This window comes from Pagrus pagrus (assembly GCF_965226575.1).
Source record: "Pagrus pagrus genome assembly, chromosome: 4".
Taxonomy (NCBI): domain Eukaryota; kingdom Metazoa; phylum Chordata; class Actinopteri; order Spariformes; family Sparidae; genus Pagrus; species Pagrus pagrus.
This window is the reverse complement of record NC_140188.1, coordinates 19,305,911-19,326,448: the sequence shown is the minus strand read 5'-3', so window position 1 is coordinate 19,326,448 and position 20,538 is coordinate 19,305,911. Positions and strand designations below refer to the sequence as shown.

Genomic DNA, 20,538 nt, shown 5'->3' with positions numbered 1-20,538 from the left:
GAGAGGGGGGGTAGGTGACTGTCAGCGGCAAAGAAAGAGGCAGTGAGTGAAAAGTTGGAGAGGTTCACAATGTGGGAGCTGGTCATTAGTGCTATGTTTGGCCAGGAGACTGATGATTGTGCACTGTGCACCTTGGTCGCTCCAGTGCTGACTCATTATTACCCAACCTGAGACTAGATAGCCAAGAATCCAGTCTGAGGACAATTTTTCCAAAAGCATTTTTCAGCTAGAGACGTCATCAGCAGACACTGAGCTCATGTGGAAAAAAGATACTACAGTAACTAAAATGATGTATGATGGTGATTCAATCTTATTTACAGACAAAATAAAAGGAAAAACAAAACAATACAGATGCATCCATACACAGTGGTGTGATGAGGATGGTAATATTGTGACTGGTGTATGGCTTTCGAAGTGAGCAGAACGTATAGAAAAGTTTGGACCAACATTATACACAGTGCTCTCCGCCACCATCATCCAAACACCAAATAAGGGGATATTTTTAGCAAAAACAACTTTCAGACACTGAGAGAATTGATACCAAAGAGCATTGAAGCTCTTCTGGAAGCTCATTTTACACTTTAAAGGTGCAATATGTAAGAATTGTAGTTGAAAACATTAAGAAATAACTAAAATTATCAACATAATTTGAAGAAAAAATCAGTTATGATGTTTGTGTATTGTGTTGATATTTACTGAAGCATGCTAACCAGCTAGCCCCTGCACGTCTTGGTCCAAAACCCCTGTGCTAGATGGTTAGCTACACAGCTAACTAAGCTAATGAGCTACCGGCAGCTACAGTTAGCAGCAGTAAGTGTTATGCTGACCCCTTTTTGATTTGAGTAGGAATGTGACAGGTTGCCAGTTCTTACACATTGCACCTTTAATGGCATGGTTATCCTTTAATTCATGTCCCATCTACGTATATTGTAATTTCCTCAACAGTCGGATGACTGCAGAACCTTTTCCGTCCTTTGACGTTACTCTTTTTTCCTTGTTGAGTCCTTTAAATCTGAGCTAAAAACTCATCTTAATGCCTTAACTTCCTTTTAGTGCTAATTCTTTAATACATCGGGCCTCGCTCCTGTGACCACTATCCTCCTATGATCAGTCTCACTCTCTCAGTGAATCTATTAATGTTATTACTTGTAGTCCATGTTTGTACTGCTGACGAGAAATTAACAAACAACCAACTTTCCAACAACTACTGCATTTCTCTAACCTTCTGTTGTGTTTGGTTTTGTTTCCCACAAGCTGCCAAGCTGTGTGGTCTCTCTCTCCATCTCCCTGGTTTGCTCCTCCCTCTCCTCTATTTTCACCCAGGCTTCTCTTTGCTGGACCGTCCTGGGACCTCTCTCTCTCTCTCTCTCTCTCTCTCTTTCTTGGCTGTCGGTGATGTTTGGATCTGGATTTGGCCCCAAGGAGTTTGTCTCTCTCTCTCTCTCTCTCTCTCTCTCTCTCTCTCTCTCTCTCTCCCTCTCTCTCTCTCTCTCTCTCTCTCTCAAGGCTGTGCCTGCCTTTTTTCCAGTTTGTGTGGCTTGTCCTCTCTCCAGGTCTGTTTAGAGTCTCTAGGTCTCTAAATGAGGTCATGTGGCTCAGGTCCTACCTATCTGGAGACACTTGAGGTTCCTCAACGTCCTCCTGGATCCACTTTCTTCACTAATGTTTTACAGTTGGCATGTAACAGTATTTTTTGTTATCATAATTTGTAATATACTGTCATTTGTCTGTCCTGTGAGAGGGATCCTCCCTCTGTTGCTCCCCTGAGGTTTCTTCCATTTCCTTCCTGTTAAAGGGTCGTTTCGTGGAGTTTTTCCTTATTTGAATCGAGGGTCTAAGGACAGCTTGCATTTCGACTGATACTGAGTTTAACTTCTGCCTTACTATTAAAAATGCAGTTGATTTCAGTTCATAAAGTTGACATGTAAACTGTCTCCAAAGCTTCTAACACTACTAACTAACTTCAGTTACAACAGGTGTGTAGAGTCAGGTTATTAAAGCTTGGTTCAGTTCACTTTCAGTTCAAGTTTCAGTTCAGGATAGATTCAAGTTACAGCACTGCTGTGTATCATATAGAGCTATAGAGAGGCATATTTTCCCACACTATAAGACATGCGGCCTCGGTCGTGCTTGACCCCTCGTGGTTCTGTGAGCAGCTGTGTGGTGTGGAGGACGGTCCTTTCATGCGGCGGGCTGGAGCGTGAAGCAGGGAGGACACTCTCTGCCCTCAGGAATGTGGGGAGGACACAGACCACAGCTCTGCCTCGTCCTCAACATGTTGTTTATCTGGAGAGATGACTTTAATTAAACCAGCAGATTTTGGTTGTAAGGGGGAGGTTGGTTAAAAAACAAATGCTGTATTTGAATAATTTTACACGATCAAAGGACCATAGGTAATCATTAAATGATAAAATATAACAACAGAATAATATTCTGCACTGTTTAAAGTCATACCAAAGTCTGAATAGGGCTGGGTGATATGACCTTATAATAATATTGCAATATTTTTAGGTGATATCACGATACACCTTAAAATATTAATATTGATATTCAAAACATTTCAGAAATGCTGGGATATAGGAAATATCTCTTATAAGTTCTTAAGTGATTGGAGTAACTGGTAATATTTCCCCTGAAAAACAATACACCTTAGCCCACCTTTACTGTTTTATTATATTTTGGGGTTTTGAACAGAGCATCTTACAGTCACAGCTGATAAAACAAAAGTACTATAGAGCATCAAACATCTGAAATGCATAAACTTTGTAGAGCAGGACTGGGACAATCCTGATCTCAGTCTGCTCTCTGGTGGATGAGGCCTTCACAACAAGTATTACCAGTGAAAAAACACATGCTGCTCCCCATTTTAAAGACCCAGCACACTAGTACAGTATATTATGGCTACGTGTTTAAACCTAATAACAGGTTTATCCTGTTGAACATCCAGAAAACCCTGATGAGCATGACAAAACCCTGATGAAGATCAAGGACTTTGATGATGATCGCTTTTTTTTCTGATAGTTTGTGGTGTTTGTGCACTACAAAGCCAAGAAATTAGACCCATATGTGATTATTGAACTTTTAATTTAAAAACCATGAACATTAACATGCTGCTATAACATTGAAGGCTTTCTACAAAACATAACCTGGCTGCAGAAATGTTTCTCCATTTAGCCTGAAGAGTACTCGCCACTGATGTTGTCTGATAAGATCTGGCCCGCAGTCTGTGCTCCACTTCATCCCCAAGATGCAAGACGGGGTTGAGGTCATGACTCTGTGCAGGCCAGAACAAGTTAAGGAAACACTTTCTCTCGCTGGATTTCTCTTTGGATTGGAAATGAGTGCCTCCCTAAACGGTTGCTATAAAGTTAGAAGCTACAGTATAGTTGATAAAATAATGTCAAAGGCCCATTAAGTAGAATTTCTGGAGCTTCAATCAAATGCTCAAAAACTGATATAATATGGAGCTTAAAGTGAGATTTGTAAGGACAAGAATTGCCTTTGAAACTCACTACCAAGTTGTGTTAAATACAAAAAAATGCAACACGCATCATTAAAAGGGATCTTGGTTGTAACTAATTAATCTCGCCCAGCCTATCAAAAAATACTTGCACAGGAGTGTGTTGTGGATGGATGGTGTACCAGATGTCTTGACTTATTTGGACTGATTTGTGTTTTCATATATACACAACTTTATTTTTCTTCAGCGTGTGCATCTGTTTTTAATGTCCTTTATTTTAGATTAATCTCTGGTCTGAGAAACGTTCTCTCACACTTTGGCTGCGTTTCTTTCTACGAACTAAAGATGGCGCTGACAGCCCAGAGAGATGTTAGAGATATGTGAATATGTCATTAACAAAGGATTTTAATCATCAAATCTGCAAATGCACGTCTTGATGAGATGATAATGAATGATGAAATGTATTTAGTTACTTAGTACAAATTACATGGCAGTTTTTTAACATGCACCATTGAAATACAGCAACATTATGTTACTTTTTCTAAAAACGGATGCGGCCACAAAAACCTGAGCTCCAGAAATATTTGTTTCTTTTTCACTTTAAACATCTCAGAACATTTTCAATGCAAATTAAATGTCTTATTACTGTTGGTCAAATAAAATCACCCCTTTAGAAACATATATAATAGAGCTTTGGTTATTATTAAAAAACATCCCAATTTTTTAAATAGCCATCATTCAAAGACTTAACCAAATCAGTATCAGTAAAACCTGACCACAGTCTCATTTCTTATATTTTGAAGTGTAATCTGGGCTGGTTGTAATCAGATTACCAGTTACATTACATCTCTCTCCGCTCCAGTGGGACATGTGAGACTGTGGCGCCCTCTAGCGGCAGAGGAGGCGCAGTGCGGCGCGGTGGAGCGATGTGTATTGTTCTTCTGTGTGTGCTGGTTAACTTTATTCAGCCCGAGGTCATTATCTACTCAACGTGCTTTAGCTGCCCACTTGACCTCCAGGCGTGAGGTGAGCTGAAGTGTCATGAGGACGGAGGGAGGGTCGTGTCTGAGACGCAGCTCTTCACGGAGTCTCTCTGCGGGGGGACGAAAAGTCCAGACGCGCTCAGAGCAGACAGGAGCGGCGTAACGGAGGAGTGAGGGGAGGGAGGACGGAGCAGACACCGGCCGGTCTGCTGCTGCTGCTGCTGCTGCTGCACACAGACAGACAGACAGACAGAGACAGAGCTGCAGGGAGGAGGACGAGCCCTGCTTCACCTCTCAGCCACACCGAGGCTTCGCTGAAAAAGTTGGGGACAGCTGCGGGGTCAGTGAAGGCATCATGGTTGTGTCGGTGCGGAGCTGGGTCGCCAACGAGGGAGGAAAGCACTTGGTTCTGGTGGGTGAACTTTTGTCAGGAGACCTTTTTTTTTTTTTTAAAGCTCACATCGGAAGTCGTTGTTCATGGATTTGTTTGTTTTACCTGCGAATAACAACTTTTTTATTTTCGAGGCAACTTGCAAAAAGTGTTCACGAAGCTCTCCATCCTGAGGGAAAATCACTAACACAGGCACAGGACTGTTTGTCAGGCTCTCAGTGTTCACCAGTGAGTTTGGTGTACTGAATATGCTGCAGCCAACAGGCTACCACAGCAATATGCCACATTTTTTCCCATAAGAATGAATGTAAATCTTGTTACATGCTTATTTAGAGACAGTTATCTACCATCAGTCCAACAAAAACGTTACATATCCTGTTTTGATTTTTATTTGTTGACATTGACCTGATGTTGAGTATTTTACACTACACTGTACATCTTGTGATTGTGCAGATGCTGTGGCTGGCAGCGAACACCTGGCTGTTCCTGAAGACCTTCCTGCTGTACTCCACAGGACAGCAGTATCACTACCTCTACAAGATGCTCGGGGTAAGACCTGACACATTGACATACTTTACATTTATATGTCTCCGTACAGTGTTACATACTTAACTGCATACTTATGTCAGCAAAACTGAACAAAGACGTCTACAAGAATGACAAATAATTATATTTTATCTTCACGTTAAGCTCTTCCTTTAGCGTATATTAGTGAATATGCTCAAATAATGGCCCATTGAATAATATGTAGCATTGGAAGGATTTGGTTAGAGGTCTCCTTTTAAAGATACAATATGTAAGAATTTTGTCTAAAACTCAAATTATCAACTTTTATGTGAAGAAATAACAGTATTGACATTATGTTATGGTGCCCCAGTGCTCCTTGCTCCCAGTCCGGACCGCAAGCTGCACTGCTAACTGAGCTAACTAGCTAACGGCAGCTACTGTAAGCGGAAGTTAGCGGTTACTCTGGTGAGATTTGTTTAGAGTATGAAGTCGACAGGTAGCCATTACGTGTCGCACCTTCAGAGGTAGGATGGCGATTCCGAACATTCAGCTCATGTTGTTCACCGTGTCCGTTTATTTAGTCCCCTAATCTTTCAAAAGTAACGTAAAAGTAAAAGTAACGTTAACACTGATACTTTAGTAGAGTGAGTCGCGACAACGGAAGTGGATAAATGGATAACTACTCTTCTGCTGAAACTCTATTGCGCTGCTAGTATTAGCAGCTAACTTCTGGGATCTATTAAGAGGCTCATTGATCCACCATTGCTGTGAAAAAATGGTCCGTTGGGGTGAACGGAGGTGACATACACTTACTCCCTTTTTCTATAAAATTAGTATAATTTAACCATTTATTTGATCTGCATGTTCACTACTCTCTGCTAACAACCCCACAACACAATTTGACCCATTTTATAGATGCAAAGATTACAGTTGTGTGAAACTAAACCTGTTAGTAATCACACAAAATGACGATGATTCATGAGTGTCAGAAATCTTAATTTACCGCTAGAGTAAGCTATTTACCGTCTCTGTTTCCACTTATGTCCTTGATTGGGGACTGTCTCGGTGTGTATACAGTTTGTGTGCCAGGCCTCTAAAATCTACACTGACTCATCAGCATAGTCACACTTGAAAGTTTTGATTGTGTGCAGAGAGATTCATCCTGACTGTAACTGTTGACAGCATCTGCTACAAAACTCGTGAAGTAGCAGTTCAGATGGAGGGAAATCACTTTAGAGCATCCTGTAGCTTCTTTAAAAGCTACATGTAAGGAGGAGTAAGTAAGTTTAGAGGGTGAGAAGTAATCAGATTAAAATTGGCACAAGGCAAAATAGTTGCATCCTCACCAGAGACGAACACTCAGAGACAAGAAATAGTCAATATTCAGAAGATTTGTTGCTGGCTGCATCCTGATATACAGTATGATGTGGCGTTTTTTTAAGAAACGTGCTTCTTCTGGCTTCAGAAATGTCTATTTATATCACAGGAGCAGGCTTTGTGATGGATGGTCGACTGTCACGTGCACGTTTAATGAGTCTGAGCTGTGACTTTAAACTCTGTCACAGCAATTAGCCACACACGTGTGCATGTGTATGTGTCTGTGTGTGTGTGTGTTCACAGGTTGGCCAGTCTGTTAGCGGCATGAACCCGGGCACCCGGTCACACTTACTTAACCACACACACACACACACACAATCAAGAATTTGATTTTGGGTGATTGTCGACTTGTGTGAGCGTTGGTGTAATCATTGTCACAAGTTCCTGTTGGGGTGTGTGTGTGCGTTAGGGCCTGACTGATACTGGATTTTTGGGGCTGATGTCAATACTGATATTAGGGAGTAAAAAAATTCCAATACCGATATTCAGTATACACGTAAACACACATTTTTTGCAATGGTTCCTCAATTGTGGTTTATCAAACATTTTTGACAAAGATATGTAATGGAGGCAGTTTAACAATAAACTTTATCATCCAAAATGACATCAGTGCACTGAAATAACAAGCTGTGTTGTCAGGGCACATACACACCGACAACACATACACAGACACTCATAAAAATATTTCTGACGGGCCAATATCGGCAGATATATATCAGCCTGGGCATCCAGTCACGCACAATTTGATTTTGGTGTTTGTTGACTCATGTGAGTTCTGGTGTAATTGTTGTCACAAGTTCATGTTGTGTGTCGGGTCATTTCAGCTGAACAACCCATTTGCTTTGTGCTGATCGCTAGTTGCAAGGCCAGCTCTGTGGAAGCAAGAACACAGTTTGCACTGCTCCCAGTTTTCTCTCTATTTGTATTCTTATGTGTGTTATTATTTTAGAGAAAAAGTGTTGTCAGCACATATACAGCATGTTGATAACAGTGACACATACTCTTGACTCATCAGGACTCAGGAGATACATGCAATAAGTCAGCAGCCACCAGGTAGGAGGATCTTGGTGCAACGACTCCCTGATTTTTTTTTATCGCAACGCCAAAGACAGCAAAGAGTTTGTCTAGGACATACAAAGATTATTAAGAATTTAGCAAATGTAATGCATTCTACGTTTTTGTAAATGACAGCTTTAAAACAAACTGAGTCAGGGAAAGAATACAATATTAACATAGATTGGAAGACAGATTTGTGTGTCGTATGAAACAAGAGGGAAAATCAGATGTAGCAGCGAGCGGGATGTGTGAGCTATTCATGCACACCCTCTACAGTGGGAGGCACAAGAGAGAGAGGGGCAAGTGTGGGCACGCCGCTGGCTTTGACTGAATGCCTTACCAGAGGGCTTAAGTTTATGTGTGTGTGTGTGTGTGTGTGTGCTTGGGTGTGCACACACACGTTGGAGATGTATTTCAAAGCTTTAATGCCGCTGAAGGGAACTTAGATTTAACTTCAAAAAGTATCTTATCACATCCACCTGTATGGTTCAGTGTGTACGCGTGTGTGTTTTGGTTGTTTGGGGTGTTGGGGATGTACAGAAAGCAGGATATCAGATCTCCTGCTTGTGGTTTTGCCGTCAGCTGCCGTCAGTATTGAGTGAATGCGTGTGGGAAGTTTTAAAGGGTAAGGGTAGCAGACTTTAAAGTAGTTAACCTTGTGTTAACCTTGACTTGCTAAATGTAGATTCTCACTTTTCAGAAACTCAGCAGTATGCCTTCTCTATACATGGACTGTCATGTATATCAACCTGCAAATTAGTCATAATTATGTAAGCAAGCACATTTTTTAAGCTAACCTGCAGTTAAAGTGTCTATAAACTTTATTTCCATAATAACAGTGTATCGAATGATAAAGTGAAGGATGTGAAAGAGCTTGTTTGTAGTGATAAAACGACAGAGAATTATCACCTGAATCTGCAGCTTATCTGATCGTGATTGTCATCTTATTTTTTTAGCTGTCTGGTTCACAAGTTTATACTTTATAAGCTCCAGACTGCAGACAGACAATGTTAATGACGAGCTTAGCTTGTAGTGGAGCATTTAGCAGCTAAAAAGCCAGATATTTCCTTCAGGAGTTGGTGGAGACCAAAAACAGAACTAAAAGAAGAAATCTTAATATGAATATTGGTTTTACATTTATCAGACACAAACATGACTATAAATTATATTAATTTATGGTAAATTAATTTGTTATTGGTTCTCGGTAGCGGCTGAAAAAATCCAAATCGTGCATCCCTATTGTGTTTACAATTCACTGCCCCCAAATGCCCCCCAAAAAATCATTTTTAACATAACTGAGAAGAGAATTAACAGAAACAATTACAATGGTTGTAAGATAGCATCTAGCATTACTGTTCTTAAAAAAAAGGAACAAACTACAAAATTGGACATCCAAAAGAGTCTTAAAGGAGTTTAAGACTGAAAAGATTCAGGGGTGGAGTGTCTCTTAAAATGTTGGACTGCAGTTTCACACATGACCCCTCTCTCTCTCTGATGCACACACTCACACACCTTCACCTTTCACACTAGTTGTTTCAATTTCTTGGGGATAATCAGAAGAGACGGCACCGGCGGTGCTCACAGAGGCTGCCAAGAAAGTGTTTAAACGTGCTGAGTTTAGTAGACCCCAAAGTACATCCAATCTTTCCGCATGAAAACAGCTTTTACAGTAAAGGAATATAACACCACAAATATCTCTCCCATGTCACTTTAGCTAAACTGGATTTTCATTCTGGTTTCAGCTACTGACAGTGTTTTTATGGATCCGACTTGTTTTCTTGAAAAAACAACCTTACCCTGCCTCTGATTTGTTGTCTTCATTGATTGTGTTGTCCATGCTTAACTCAACCTGTTCACTAATCGTGTAGCGTGGTTTTGTCTGTTTTCCTTGTGGTTCTGATACGGTGGTTTATGAGCTGTAGTTTCTTGGTAAACACACCTACGTCTTTGGCCTGCCTCCCTGCCTGCTGCTGCTATTCTCGGGGGCCGCTCATGGCTCTTCTCTCCCCAAGTTTTCTCTGGGCTAGGCAGCGTGGAGAGGCTGGGTATCTGCAGGGCATGTTGTTGCCAGGCTGCCCTCCCGCTAGTCAGCTATCTATCTCAGAGACATTGCAGCTGCGACAACCGTAGAGGTCGGTATGTTTACCAGGGAAACCACATAAACTACAGTCTGCTGCATTTTTACAAACCAATTGTAGGAAAAAACACTGAACATAGAATTAGGAAATAACACACCAGCTAGCTAATTTGTCTCATTTGTGGTGTGATTAAACAGTAAATTCATTGTGGCCCACTGACCTCCCTTTTCCAGTGGACTATCAGGGCACCCAGGGGTTTGTGGACAAGGGGAAACAGCAGTGGGAATCATCTGTTGGAAAGGGCAGAGCTGGGTATCATCAGCATAATAATGGTTACAAGGCCCATGTGATAGAATAGTCTAACTGAGAGAGACGGTATATATTGAAAGGAGAAGGGGACCAAACACAGATCCTTGCAGAACCCCATTGGAAAGAAATTAACACTTGGACTGTTTTCCTTGCAATGCCACTTTTAGTGATCGAGTGACCTCGCCCTCTGAGGTGTGACTCAAACAAGTTTTAGTTTTGTTCTGGAGAGGCCAGTTTGAATTGGGTGGACAGGAGGACTTGGTGGTTCACCGCGTATGATGCAGCTAACGGGCGAGGGGGAGTCATGAGGCAAAGATGCTCTTTAAGGTGATAGGGATACGTATACTGATGCAACAGGAACATTGTTATTGTATTTTGGCCTGCTGATTTGGACTTTTTTACCAACATGGTCAGTTGCAGCAGCAGCAGTGGCTGTGACACACAACTTATAGAGGCAATTACAGTCCTTAAGCTACTTCTTCTCAGAGTCATAACTCAGTTAAATCTGAATACACATGATACATGTAGTTTTGGATTCAGTGTAACTAACCTTTTCCTAGGATGTCATTATCATAAATGCAATATAAAACAGATCCTTAAAACTCCAGAATCATCATATTTTTAAGTTTTCTTCAAAGTAATTCAGGAAAAGTATTTGCCCTGTGTTGAAAAGTTGTTAGTGTTTGAGACAAAAATCTAATTTAATTTTTTAATGTAAAATAAACTACAATTAAAAAAAATTATCTTTTTAAAATAAAACTTACTTTTAACATATACATTTGTCTCTTGTCTTATGTTATGTAAAGTAAACTAACCTCAGTTATTTCAGAAAGGATATTTTGAATCATCAATTTCAATCACCAAAGAAGATATTGTGTGTCATCATATGAATAAACTCAAATAAAAAGCTGTATTTGGAGACAAAGCTTCAGCAGAGAGATGCCTAAAGCAGAACGATCCTTAGCTCTCTACACTGAGAAGGACAAAGATGGGTTAAACTTTTCCGGTGAGGCCGGGAACTCATGCCTCAGGCTCTCAGTGCGCACAGAGAAGTGTCCAAATCTGAATCAGAACAGCTCAAAAGTATATGTCTTAGCCTGTGGGGCCCTTTACATCCACTGAATCCGTCTGCATTTCAGCAACCTACCTAACAGTGTGTGTTTGTCTGTGTGTGTGTGTGTCTCTTTCAGCCGGGGCTGTGCATCAGCAGGGCATCTGCGTCTGTGCTGAACCTGAACTGCAGCTTGGTCTTGTTGCCCATGTGTCGCTCCCTGCTCACCTTTGTCCGAGGAACACACACAGTAAGAAAGAGACTGAGGGGAGTAGAGGAAGGAAAGAGGGAGGAAGAAAACAGAGTGACGGGAGTTCTTCTCAGTGGTGATGAAACCACTGAGAACATAATAAAAGAGGAATGAGGGTTTAAATTTCCTCTTTTAATTTGAAACAGCAAGTTCATCGTGAGTTAAAAATGTCACAGCTGTTTCTAATTTTATGTAGATAAAGGGTTTTTGGGGGGGGGGAGGAAAAAAATTGCGGCTAAACAAGTTTTTGCTTATATCACATGTAAATTTATGAGATACAGTTGAATGTAGGGATTGCTCTAAAATCTGTGATGTTTTATTTTATATTGGAAATGAACTGTTACAACACACAGGTTTCAAGCAGAAAGACTCGAAGACTGCTGGACAAGAGCAAGACCTTTCATGTGGCCTGTGGAGTGGCCATCTGCATCTTCTCTGGTAAAAACGGTCACTTACCACTACAGCTCATATGTCTACATGTATCATACTGTGTGTGTGTGTCAGTATGTGTGTGTGTGTGAAGTGTGGATAAATGGATTGAGGCTGGCTCAGCATTCCTGGCGTACCAGCTGTGATGTCCGTCCAGCTGGTCATGTGTGTTTTTGCTGTCTAGCTGTGTGTGTGTGTGTTTGTGTGTGTGTGTTGTCGAACTTGTGTGTCTCCTCTCATGACATCATGGGAGCTATAGTACTAACAGCTGTGTATCCTCTTCCTCCTCTTATTCATTCATGTCGGCGAGGTCTGGCTTTCCATCAGTCCAGTAACACGCGACTCTCTTTTTCTCACGAAAAAGATGACCTAAGTCAGCAACGGCAACCAACACCAACATATAACGACATGCTGTGTGCGCTTCTTCGTAGCGATCCAGAGATTGCTCTCAGGTCCGGTTCTGTTCTAAAGATCTTCTGCCTACTAACTGCTGACCTCCGAATTAAAATGCTCAACAGCTGAAAGGATTTCTGATCCACCAGATAGCATGTAGAGGGTGGTGACTGGATTGATTATAAAGGGATTCTTCTGCAGTTTAGTATGTAATTCCATAAAGTTGAGGGAATCATAAGAGACGATGAAAGCAGCAGAAGTCAACATATCCTGACTTTAGTCTCTTGTCCTGGCTGGGGCAAGTTTGCATATTCTTCCTATTCATGTGTGGGTTTCCTCTGGGTACACAGGTTTTCCCCACCATCAAAAACATGCACATTAGGCTAATTCTCCAGTCAGTGCCCTTTTCCAAGGTCAGCTGGTTTAGAATCTGGAGTTGGTCTCTGGTCGCTGTACTTTGGCTGCTCCTTCAGGACGGGTTAAATGCAGAGAACATGTTTCACTAAGTTGTACATCGCATGATTTAATGTGATTGATAAAGATCCTTCTGCTTCTTCTTCTTCTTCTTCTTCTTCTTCTTGTAAACCAGACACAAAGACACATGTTAGTTAAATGCTAACATCAGCATGCTAGTAGGATTTATCCTTGAGGAGACAATGAATGTCTGTAATGAAAGTTTGTTGAGATATCTCAGGCTGGACCAAAATGGTGGACCAGCCATCCAACGTTGCCATCCATAGAGCCAATAAAAAAAGTAATATAGATAAAAGACCTCAAAGAGCTGGTGTCTGTTGTCCATTATTACATCATTTGTAAGCTTAAGCCTCCCTTCATCATTACTGTCAACTTCTCAGCACCACACGCAGATATGTCTTCCCTCAGGCGAAGCTCTCATGTTCTAATCGCAGAGTTCCAACGTTCTGAGACAACAAATGACAATGAAGACAGAGAGACGGCCGGGATGGTAGAGAGACCTCGACTAAGAGAAGGGAGAGACAGAGAGAGAGACAGAGGGGTGGGAGGCAGTGGGAGTGAGAAAGGATGTGAGTGAGAAAAAAAGGACCCTTGTGTCTCATGATTACGCCCTCTAATTCCATCAGCTGTCGAAGGGCTGCATGGTTCGTCTATGATGTCAGGGAGGAGTGTGTGTGTGTGTGTGTGTGTGTGTGTGCCAGTGAGTCAGGAGGATGTTTTGCTGACTTTCTGCTGAATAGACAAAGAAATGTTTGTGTGAGTTTCTGCTCGCAGTTCATTTTGACCTTTATAATTAAGTTTGTGTGCGTTTGAAGTAGAGTCGATGTGCACAAAAACGTGTGTTTCCAATCAGTATTGTGTAACCTGCTCTCTTCTTCTGTAGTCGTGCACGTGTCTGCCCACCTGGTGAATGTCGTCAACTTCAGCATGAGCTACTCAGACGACTTTCCTGCTCTCAATTTGGCCCGCTACAGAGGAGAGGTGAGACACACGCACAGTTTGACTTTATACTTGTGAGGACCATCATTAACCTGGCCCATAACCTTAACCATCACAAGGACATCTCTAACCCCTCATCTTACCTTAACCTGAAGGCCGAGGTATGCTTGCAACATGTTGCCTGACCACATCTGAAAGCAATAGTCACCACTCATGTTCTCAATGACAAGACTGCGAGACGGGGTGAAAAGTCAAGTGAGATGTGATGAGCTGTATAACTCTGGACAATCATCTCAAAGGCATTCATTGTGTTTCACTCATGCCCCTTTTCCATCAGCGTGGAACCAGTTCCGTCCTGGCATGCCCACCCTAATTTTGATCCATTCAGTCTGCATAAAGTGGACATGCTTATCCTTCCATATTGACATTTGAAAATTGGGGGAGGTGGGTTTAGTTCATCACTGGGGAGGTTACTTGGGAAATGATTATTGGTGATACTTCCAGTTCTCCGCAGACCTAGTGTAAGTAACAAAGCATCATAATAAGTAAGTACTATTCACGCGAGAAAATCGCTAACCTCCTCTTCATGAATTAATGATACGCCGTATCAATCGCACAAAGAACGAGGTGTCTGGTGTCAGATCTTTCTAGACACGTGCATTCAAACTCTTATACTTAATTAGTTTCATGAAAAAGTGGGACTTCTTAAGCTGAAAATTTATTTAAAGGATAAGTACCGTTTTTTACAACCTGGACCTTATTTCTGGCAAAACATATGGTCATTTACTCACCCAGATAACTTTGGTGTCATTCGGCGTCGTTCGGACGAAATTAGATCCAGTGTAGCGGCGATATATCCATATAATGGGAGAGACGGGGCAGCGACACACAGCCTCTATATAACGCATTATCTGCCACGAAACTAGTTCATTTCATCAATATTTTGTCATGAAATGCTAGCGCTATTAGCCTCTGAGTCCGGGCTCGTCTATTGTCAACATCCGGGGTCTGTAGGCTGATCTACTACCTCTGACCTGGAAGATGTCGTCTCTGAGCTGCGCGCGCACCCGCGACAGCGCGGCTTGTTTACCTGTAGCTGCTACTGCTAGTTTGACCCCGGATGTTGATAACGGACGAGCCCGGACTCAGAGGCTAATAGCGCTAGCATTTCATAACAAAATATTGATGAAATTAACTAGTTTCGTGGCAGATAATGCGTTATATAGAGGCTGTGTGTCGCTGCCCCGTCCCTCCCATTATATGGATATATCGCCGCTACACTGGATCTAATTTCGTCCGAACGACGCCGAATGACACCAAAGTTATCTGGGTGAGTAAGTGATCATATATTTTGCCAGAAATAAGGTCCAGGTTGTAAAAAACGGTAGTTATCCTTTAATTGACGAACACCGTATACTGTATACTAATGTAATTCATGGCCCAATTTAAATGGGTTGAAAAAATATTTAGTACTGTACATGTAGTCCACTGGAAGGGGAGGCACAGGGAAAGAAAGCAGAGACGCATCGTCCATCTTTCTATGTGACAGTGGTTCAGACGCTGTGATCCCACAAGCATTAAGTTTGAAGCATACTGATGCCTTCATCCTGAAACTAACTCTAACCTTAAACCTAGAAGTCTGAACCCTCCGTCAGCTCTTCGAGGATGTGAGGAAAGTGTCCACACGTTCCAAAAATGTCCTGTCTCTGAAGCAGCGGGTGGTTGACCATGTGCCGTGGCGATTAGCATGCATTCAAGTGAAGAGGAGGAAATTAGCATTGAAATCAGCTGCTAAAGCGATTGGTTGGAGTGAAACCTGCAGACTGTTTTCTCTCTTTAGTACGTGACTGGCTGCAGCTGCGAGATCTGAAACTTAAATTAGTCCTCACAAAAATGGACAAAATTACACGCACAAACAATTATTCCTTTTTTTGTGTCTCATTGCCAGGACCCCAAGCTGATCATTCTGACCACAAGTAAGAGGAACTACTCTTTCTCATACATTGCCGAATGTATTGTGTATGTGTATGCTGGTATTTTCTCTGCAAAGAAACTGGTCAATGTGTTACAGATTAGAGTGGCTTCATGCCAAGAAGAAAGCAGGAAGTCATGCTGTTTTTTTAGTCTCTCTCTTTAAACATCTCTGCATTTTTTATTATTAGTTGGTAAAAGAAGTCACTTAAAGTTAAATTGTTTCCGTTTTTCTAAATGAAGTTATTTAAGATGTGTCCTGGGATGTTAACTTGACTTTATTTCTCTGCTCTCTGATTGGCTGATTTCTCTTCAGTCCCTGGAGTCACGGGCGTCCTGTTGGTTCTCATCCTCTTCCTGATGTTCACGTCCTCCTCCTACTGCGTACGGTAGGTCAAACCATTACACAGTTGTAACATCATAGTTTGTGTGTTTGGTGTGTGTTGTCTCGTGAGATGTTTTAGGAAAACTGGATCCAGTTATGCGCTGCATCTTAAACATAGACAAGCATTTGTAAAAGTTTCTCAAAGCCGGGAAAATCAATTTCCTGTGAGCTGTGCATGTGAGGAAAAACCTTTTTGGTTTCTTTTCTGTGTGTGGTGCCTGATCGCCTTTGTCTGTCCGTCTGAGTTTATCTTGTTTGTGTGTGAGAGAGAGAAATATTAGATGGAAACCACAAGGAGACACGCCAGCAGAGGTCTGTTACGGAGCAAATCCCCACTAAGTGTTCCACTCACAGCTCTGTCATTACTCGGGTCATAGCGGGTCACCCACTCTGCATGTGTGCATGCGCGCAGGTGTGTGAAACCTGCAGTGTGTGTGCGCGTGTGCTCTCTTTGCTTTCTTCAGTAATTGAAGAGAGGATAAGAGGCTTTTCCAGACCCCTTGAGGCTTTAGATAAGAGTTTGGGTAAGTGGCTGTAGGAGTGGTGGGATAAAGGCCGCTGCTCACCAGAAGAATACCAAAATAATGAGTCTCAATGAGGTCGTTGGCACAGGATCAATACTGTAAAACAGTATATTAGCATAGAGTTTTGCTATTTTAAAGTCAAGTGAAAACAATTAAAGCTTTCTTAAGTGAAATAGCTTTGTATCCCTTGAAGTTTTTAATGCTTCACTGCTTCTCATCACATAAAGTTTCACTGAGCTTTGAGTTTTTCTAACTTTTTTACAAAGAACACTTAAAATAAATTATCCTTCACTTGCACATAATGTTTTGTCGCTTGCTTTAATTCTGACATGTTAAATTAAAGGGATGTAAATGTAATCCAGTTCTAAAAGGTTTTATGTGTTAAGTGAGCGAACTCTTCATCGACAGGGGTGAATGCATACATTTTGATTTGAAATGAACCCCGCTGCTCAGTCGCTTTACAGAAACATGAAAGAAGTTGCAGTCAAAGAGGATGACTACAGGGTTTGATGATGTTCATTGTTTGCAGCGTTTATGGGGGGGTGTTGTCGTGTGTAATGACCCCTTTAATATTGACCTCTGATGTCCTGCTTACTCAGGCTCTGAGCTGGGAGTCTGTGCGTCTGCTCCTGAACAAACTCTGACTTCGCTTTCTTCTTTTGTTGCCTCTGCGCTTTCTGTGTCTCTCATGCTCTTGTTTCCTTGTACCACATTACTTTGTTATTATTTTTACATTTACATCTATTTTGATCATCTTTAAAGCATCCTTGGTATCGATTTATTTTCAGGGTGTCCAACTATGAGATCTTCTGGTACACGCACAACCTCTTCATTGTCTTCTACATCATCCTCATGGTGCACATGGTCGGGTAGGTCCCCACGCTGAAGCTGTTGATGGCAGCACTAAATCTATGTGTGTGTGGTTTTGTGTAAAGGTTTTATCTCTGCATGAGTCACTGTTGGTGCATTTAGTCTTCATCTCAACCACTACCTTCAGAAAGGAGATAAGAGTCTGCTTCACCGTCAGTGTCAGCAAATATCGGAGACTCCCACTGACGGCTGGAGACAGCACACATTTCATTTTCATGTTTTCATCCAGAAAACCATGCATCATTTCACCAACTCATTCATTAAAAAAATCACCTATTCAATATGAAAATCACGCCACCTTCTCAAAGCACACAAAATGTCATTTAATTTCTTGTGCTGACAAGTGAAAGTGGAATTTTTCTTGTGAATTATTTGCCTAACTTCGCCAACAGTCATTCAGCTGTAACTTCAGCAGGGTTTGCTTGTACATGCCCGCTCTCTTTGTGCCCAGTTGTTCCCTTTTTTTTTGTTGTGGTTTATTCAGTGCAGTTGAGTAATAGCTTGTCAAATGGCAGTATTTGTTTTTGATATTCTCTTGATGGCTTGGTTTAACTTCTTTACATAGTTTATCTGCCTGGTCAGAGATCAGTAAAGTTTTATCTTAATCTACAGAATAACATCATACTTTATTTTATTGATTATATGTTATATTATTAAGCAACATTTGCAAAATAACTAGTCACTAAAGTTGTTGAATAGTAGAAGTAGAAGTATAAAGTAGCAGGAGCAGTATAGTAGTAGTGCATCAAATTTGCTCTTAAGTAGAGTATTTGAGTACATATACTTAGATACTTTGCACCACTTTGTCTGGCTAAATGCACAGTGTCACTGAAAAAAAAGTGTATTAAAACATATGTATCACTATGTTGCTATCCCGACATATTAGGTAAATAACACTGCAGACCTTGTGGGGTTTTTTCTGTATTTTTTGTATCAGGAGGTCTGAATGGCAGTAAAAATACTCCTGTTAGATATGTTAATATGTACCTGGATGTGGCTTTTCGGTCTTCTAACCAGTCCTGAAAGTAACACTGGAATAATCAGACTAACAGTATCAGTTTTCTTCTTGTCTTTTCCACCAGAGGAGCTTTGAAGTATCAGACCAACATCGAGGCCCACCCTCCCGGCTGCCTCCAAGCCAATCAGAGCGCTGCAGAGCAGCAAGGCGAGGAGCTGGAGCAGGGAGAGGATGAAGAGAGGAGATGCAGAGAGGAGGCTCACTTCCAGCCTCACTACCCCCAGGTGTGTGTGTGTGTGTGTTACATATGTCTTGGCATTTCCATTTATTTAAGTGCATGTTTGTTCGTGCCTGTAAGTGTGTGTCTGTGTTGTAGTGGGTGTGTGTGTGTGGAGTATTTGGGAAGTGTTGGAGGGAGTTGGTCCTGTTTATTAGAGGTGTAGTGCTGTATGGGAGGGGCAGGCATCCTCTTTCTACATCAAGGCCTGTGTTTGTGTGTGCTTCCCTCTGCGTGTGTGATTACGTGTTTGCACATGGTCGTTAAGCAACGAGCTGGTTCCATAAAATCCCCCTTAAACCTGATTGTGCTCCGCGGGCTTTATGGGAGCTGTGAGCAATTAGTCTGCTACAGGTAACTGCCAACAGACAGAAACAGAAACACCACACACCGCGACAGAAAGACGAAGAGATCTCACATGTATTCTCATGAATAAAATGTCCTCGGCTGAGTTTGATTCAGAGACCCCTTGTGTTTTTGTGAAGCAAGTTGGGACAATCAGGAAGCCTCGACAGATGACAACTGATACAGTTCCCTAAGCTTTCTATATCAGAGCTACACTGCACTTTTTTCATGTTTCTTTCAGACTGTAATTATGAGCAGCCTAGTGGGGAAAACAAACGTTTAAATCCGCCTCCATGTTGTAATTTTGAGTAGGAATTTCTGTTCATTAAGATGTGTTAATTTGGCAGTTACATCCACATAAAATCCAAATGTATCACTTATGTAGCCAAATTGAATTAATTAAAAATAATCTGTATACTTTCAACTTATGTATTTTGTAATATATAACAAATCTCATGTATGTTTAATTTGCATTTGCCTGGTGCAACTATGAGACAATTATTGTCATTGTTGATTAATCAGTTGATTGGTTTCTCCATTGTCAGATGTCAGAAAATGGTGAAAAATCCCAATAAGTGTTTCCCAAAGCCCACGATAATGTCCTCAAATGTCCTGTTTGGTCCACATGTCCTGTTTGGTTTAAGTGGAGTAAAGAAACCAGAAAATATTCAGCAATAAGAAGCTAGAGTCAGAGAATTCAGACTTTTTTTTCTTAAAAAGTTACTACAATGCTCATTTTTAGGTCCATAATTGTATTTTGGGTTACGACTAGAATATGTTTACCTGCTTTAATGCTCAAAAAACACATCAGTTTTCTCACACTGTCCAGTGCTGCAGCACTGTATTCCCTGTCTGTCTGAGACGCTCTGTTTTAGTTCACACATGCCTGACCCAACAGCAACAGAGCAGCTGCGCTAAATAAATTTTATACGTGCCAAACTAGTCGCTAGGCAAAGATTATGCAAATGTGTGACATTGTGACGTAGTCTGATGTCACAAAGTCAGACGGGACTACTGACGAGGCGTTTCAGGAGCAGTGTTTTCTGTGGGAGAGAGGAGCTTCTGTTGGTGCAGTCTTTGACCTTTTTAACTTTCAAGATCTTTTACATGCAAAAGAACTTAACACACTGAAGGAAAGAAAAAGAAGCATGATAGGTCTCCTTTAAAGTAGTTGGCAATTAATTTAATAGTTGACAACTAATGGATTCATTGATTAATTGTTGCAGCTCTACTCAGAACAAGAAGAGGAATAATCCATTTTTACTTCAGTGTATATGATCCATGAAAGCTCCGTCCTCTCTGCAGGTCTGTGCAGAGGAAGTCGTAATGGGTGACTAAATGTCAGAGACTGCTGACTGACTTTATAATGTTTAATGTTATACATGAAGCCTGTACAAATATCAAATAAAATTCCATATAAACGTTTTTGAATGACGCACATGCACTTCAGAAAAGGACGTTCCAGCCTTAAAGGAAAACCATATGTTACGACTTTGGGTTTATTTTTGTAG

The 20,538-nt window shown here is 41.3% G+C and overlaps 1 protein-coding gene across 1 annotated transcript in view; it reads left to right on the top strand.

Annotated features, from left to right (window-relative positions):
• The first annotated feature begins 4,549 nt into the window (after positions 1-4,549).
• nox4 (NADPH oxidase 4) overlaps positions 4,550-20,538 on the top strand; it is a 26,647-nt gene continuing 10,658 nt past the window's right edge. Inside the window, exons 1-9 of the mRNA XM_084350778.1 lie at positions 4,550-4,855; positions 5,288-5,383; positions 11,352-11,462; positions 11,816-11,900; positions 13,642-13,739; positions 15,646-15,673; positions 15,985-16,057; positions 17,366-17,446; positions 18,530-18,689. Coding sequence (XP_084206904.1) covers positions 4,799-4,855; positions 5,288-5,383; positions 11,352-11,462; positions 11,816-11,900; positions 13,642-13,739; positions 15,646-15,673; positions 15,985-16,057; positions 17,366-17,446; positions 18,530-18,689 — 789 coding nt within the window. The 5' untranslated portion in view covers positions 4,550-4,798. The remainder of the gene's footprint in view (positions 4,856-5,287; positions 5,384-11,351; positions 11,463-11,815; positions 11,901-13,641; positions 13,740-15,645; positions 15,674-15,984; positions 16,058-17,365; positions 17,447-18,529; positions 18,690-20,538) is intronic.